Genomic DNA, 4,737 nt, shown 5'->3' on the forward strand with positions numbered 1-4,737 from the left:
GCCGTCCATCACATCCTGGCACCAGGAGTCCCAATCCATCCCTGGCTCTCTGCGCATCTCCCCATCGCTCTCTGTCACGCGGATCTCCCCACTCGGACGAGCAGCTGCGGGGCCGAGCCCCGCACACGCCCGGCGGGAAGAAGCGCGCTGAGGACGTGTTTTCTCTGCGAGGGGAAGGGGCGGGCGTCGCCGGGGCTCGGCGATCCCGGCGGGGCGCGGGAGGAGCGGGGGGCGGTGGCGACGAGCGCCCGCCCATCCGTGGCGCGTCCCGCCCCGGCGGAGTCGGGAGCCAAGCCCGTGGCAGACGCAGCCCCGCCGCGCCATGGCCGGCCGCCGCCTCCTGGGGCTGCTGCTGGCCCTCTTCGCGCTGCTGGGCACAGGTAGGGATGGCCCGGCTCGGGCATGGCGGGGAGGGGTCGGCCCGGGGGGAAGGGGAGTCCCGGGGGGCGCGGCGCGGGGTGGTTTGCGCATGATCGCGGCGTCGGGCCCGGCCCAGGGACAGAGGACCCTCCGCCCCCCGCCCGGGTTACCCCCCGCTGGATGCAACCCCGGGAGGGGTGCTGGGGTTGCACACAGGCATCCCACGCCCGCGCCGTGGGGGCTTCTCGGCGTTGATGCTTTCCCCGGTAGCACGCAGGCCGGCCCGGGGGTCTCACTGGGCCGCGGAGATGCGCCCCGAGGAGGTTCCCCAGCTGGGAGGATGCACCCCCGAGGGATCGCCCCGGGTAGGGAGGCTGCGCTTCCCGGGCCCCACCCTGCGCAGGGCACCCCGACTCCGCAGCGGATGGCGGAGTGCCAGCCTGTGCATCGCGGCCGGGCCACAGACGATTCCTGTCTCCCGCCCTTCTCCCGCCCCCCGCCCTGGGCTCTGCCCGCCCCCGCTGCCCCTGCCTCTGTCCGCCCTGCTCGCTACGAGGCCGGTCCCGCACCGGTGCCCACAGGTAGGGCGGCTCCAGCCCGGCGTGAGGTGTCAGTGCTGGTGACGAACGCATCTCGGAGCGCAGCGTCTGCCTCCGGGTGACAGTGTCACAGCGGTGCTTAGAATGTGCGATGCTGCAGGTGTAAAGCGCTGGAGCAGCCTGGGGCTCAGCTAATCCCACGCAGAAGGATTCATGGGGTCATCGGGAAGGAGTTTGGGTTTGTTTCTGTGCTCGTTGAGCTGTTGGATTAGCGCATTCTCGGTGTGACCCAAATTTGTCTGGCTGTTGGTTGTATTCTCACTCTTTTTTAGTTCTACTGTTACTTTTGCAGATCAGAATAGTCTAACCCAGAAATCAGTCCCAGCTGAACAGCAACTAGGAAGATAAGGAAAAATACTCCTTTTTCTTGGGGGGGGGGGGGGGGGACACACACGACAGGGAAGAATTAAAATCAGTGCAAAGCTTACCACAACTCTTTGTTTCCTTAAAAAAAAAAAAGGTACTCTTAAAAAGCTGTTTGTGTGAATGGGGGGGGGTGGGGGGGAAGCCTTTTTAAAGGTTATTCAGAGAAAACAGGCAGCACTTCTGTAAAAGGCCTTGGGTACCAAGTTTTTCTAAAAAAATATCCCTGCTGTTAGCTAGGAGGCACCCGGCAAACACAGATTGGTTAGGGGATAGCATCATCAAAGTGAATATTGAACTGAACCCCAAACAGCTTTTGCTGTTGGAATAGATTAAGTTTTCCATGAGTCAGCCTGGAATTAGGCTGTTTGCGTTTGGTACTTACCTGTTCGTGTATCTGGAGGGATAACAGCATGGTACAGAATTGCTTATGCTGACCATGTTAGCGGCTGCATTTTTAGTTGGTGGACATCAGTTTGACAGTCTGAGCTGAGACTGTGCATAAAGTCCTGATTTTAGGTTAAAAAAAAATCTGATTACTCAACACTAAAGCTATTTGCATTCTGTGTTGTTTGCAATGTGGGCAAACAAAAATGCTGTTCTGTTTCATTTTGGACCTCTGGACTGCAGGGTCCAGCTCTTAAATATATTTCGCTGTGTGTGTATCAAAATGAATTTTACTGAAACATTCATAAATCATTCCTGCCAGCGTGAGGCTTCACAGGTAATTGAACAACATTAGATTTGTCTCCTCTCTGAGCTGCTTTAAATTGCCTTTCCACGGGAATCACTATGTAAGGGTAAGTGGGCTCTGTCCTTCCGAGGGCTCCTGTGCAGAGTGCTGCTGACACGGGACGCTGGAACCGAGGGGCTGGTGCACGGCGTCCGCCTTTCCACGTGGCCTCTGGTTCCTCCCCCCGTGTCTGGTAGTGGCTTTCGCAAATCCTTGGTGGGTGCCTACTCCTCCCACCATCTCTCTCCCAAACGTGTTGGAGCAGCTTGTAGCTCCCTGTCAGGGGCTTGTGAGCCCTTCCCCATCTCAGCACTGAAGTGGCCTTTCGAGTACCAACCCAGCCTCTCTGCCATTATCCTGTACCCATGGGAAGATACCAGGTGGTAGCAAGGGGTTCTCAGTCAGGGCTTTCTATCCCAGCTCCTCAGTACAGCAGCAATAGAAGTCACACTTCTTCATTACCTCTATTCCTGGTCTTTTTTTTTTTTTTGCTGCTTGTTCTGAAATAGTTGCTTCAGCCCTACCCAAGGTGGGTGGTGGGCAGCCCAGTCTCTTGCAAGCTCAGAGGTTTACAAATTACCAAGAACTACAGGTAACAAAGAACTAAATCAGTACTTAGCATGATTCCTGCAGCTGGGGTCCAGATACACTGCTGATGCAAGACTGATGGGTTTTGTCTTTGGCTGTCCAGTAAAGCAGGGACAAACTCCACTTAATTGAAAAAAAATGGGTTTGGGTTTCTCTTTGATCAAATTCCACTGCATTTCCCTTCATTTATGATTGTGTGCTTCAGTGGCTGGTAGGCTGTTGGACACAGCCGTGCCACATCCACCTGCACCTCTGGGCTGCTATGCTCCTTTTGCCCCACAATGCATCTGGCTGTGGGTGCAGTGCTGGAAGTAGGCACTGCTCACAGGGCACCAAGCTGTTTTGAGGGCCACTGAACTCTGGCGTATTCCCACAGTGTCGTTGGAGGCAGAAGCATTAAAGTATTTTGAGGTGTTGGAGGAAACCAAATACCCTGCAAAACCTCTTTGCTGCAGCCAGAGGCAAACATTCCCTATGCCAGCACATTGCACGATGTTTTAAATGCACACATCTGTGGCTTTTCCAGAAAGTAGTTCTGTTTGAGTCATCCAGGGCTGGCTACATGCTTGTGCAAAACAGTAAGACAGTCAAGCAAGGAACTTTCCACAGTTGGTTTTCTGTTTTTCCCTCTCCTGTCCTCACTCTCATGATAAGCCAGTACAGAAATGCATTGATGCGTTTTCATGGAAAGATGACAAATTTGACATCTGAGGTCAATGTTCTTGCAGGGAGCTCAAGGTTTCCTCTTGCTGGCCAGGCAGAAGGGGCATGTGCATATTTTATGCTTCACATTGTGTACAAAAAGGCTGAGGGAAAACTTCATGTTGCAAACGAGGAATAAGAGCAGTTGGGTGCATCCTCCAAAGTTGCCATGACAAGCCACTCTTCGTGTTGTCACCCTTGTCTTCACAGACAGCATCTCACAGATCACCTCTCCTCTTGAGTATGATTACAATACCCCACCAGCAATTACAATAAATACTTAAATGTGAAAGTAATACTAGGCAGTATAATCAGCTGTATATAACTGTTACACAGATGGCTGTAGTCACTGCAGGCAGCTCTTCTGCACTGGCTCAGCATGACTTTGCCCAGCCAAAAGCATGAAGAAAGCAGAAAGAAGCCATCCCAGATGTTTTTTCAGGTGTCTGGACTCTGCAGTGGGCAGCCATGGATGCAGTTGGTATAAAAGAGAGTGCCAGTGCCAAGTGACCCTCCACCTCCATGCCCATCACTTGCTGGGGTCACTTGCCATGGAAGTTCTGGGAGAGTTGCAGGGAGGAATTATTTGGAGTAGAAGAGAAAGGCTTGATTTGGCATTTGTTGTCGAAACTGAAGGAGATAGCAGCATTGTGTAAAGCTGCTAAAAGTCTTTATTATAATACATTATTATGTTATTTAAGTTATAATTACTAGGTATCGGTGGCAAGTCAAAGTAATACATTTAAAAAATAATTTTTACTTTGATAGTGTCTTTAGTGCATATGACAAAGCAGGAGAAGCCAGATTGGTCTTCTTACAAATTATCTCTGATCTTTGAACAAATATGCATTAATTAAATGTGCCATGCCCAGATATTTATGTACATAGCTGTAGAAATAATTAATTTCCATACTTCTTCTTGTATTTTGAAGCTTTGTCTTCTACCAGTCTAGTGATATCTGTGCTTGGAAACAGCCATTTAACTTCTGGGATTTTTTTTCCCATCTAGAAAACCATGATTTTTAACTTACGTCTGTTGCAACCGTTTCAGCCCTTAAAGCACATAAAACAGAAGTGTCTATTGATCTCCTGAGTTGACTGGAATAAACTTTTAGCACTGCTTCGTTTAAAAACAAATTTGTTTCTCCTTGGAAAAATATGTCCTGGAGGTTTAAAGCATTGACTTTACAATTAACTAAAGGAAAAACTGGGGTTTTATTAGACAGTGCTTCTGAAGCCACTCTAATAACAAAACATACGTTTAATAAACTACATAACATTGATGGCAAAGAGAAAACCTTTGCAATAATTCCTTTGTAATCCGATTGAAATTCACAATCGGTGGAAGAGCTTGAATAGAAGAAAACAGGAGAAGAGGAACATGGCACATCA

General features: G+C 50.5%; 1 protein-coding gene across 2 annotated transcripts in view; it reads left to right on the top strand.

The window, feature by feature from the left end:
- Positions 1-270: 270 nt before the first annotated feature.
- Positions 271-4,737, top strand: part of CD99L2 (CD99 molecule like 2) — a 32,086-nt gene continuing 27,619 nt past the window's right edge. For both annotated transcript variants that reach the window (XM_071569763.1, XM_071569764.1), the window contains exon 1: positions 271-380. In XM_071569763.1, the coding sequence (XP_071425864.1) occupies positions 323-380 (58 nt within the window). In that variant the 5' untranslated portion in view covers positions 271-322. The remainder of the gene's footprint in view (positions 381-4,737) is intronic.

Source organism: Pithys albifrons, chromosome 14 (assembly GCF_047495875.1).
Source record: "Pithys albifrons albifrons isolate INPA30051 chromosome 14, PitAlb_v1, whole genome shotgun sequence".
NCBI classification, from domain to species: domain Eukaryota; kingdom Metazoa; phylum Chordata; class Aves; order Passeriformes; family Thamnophilidae; genus Pithys; species Pithys albifrons.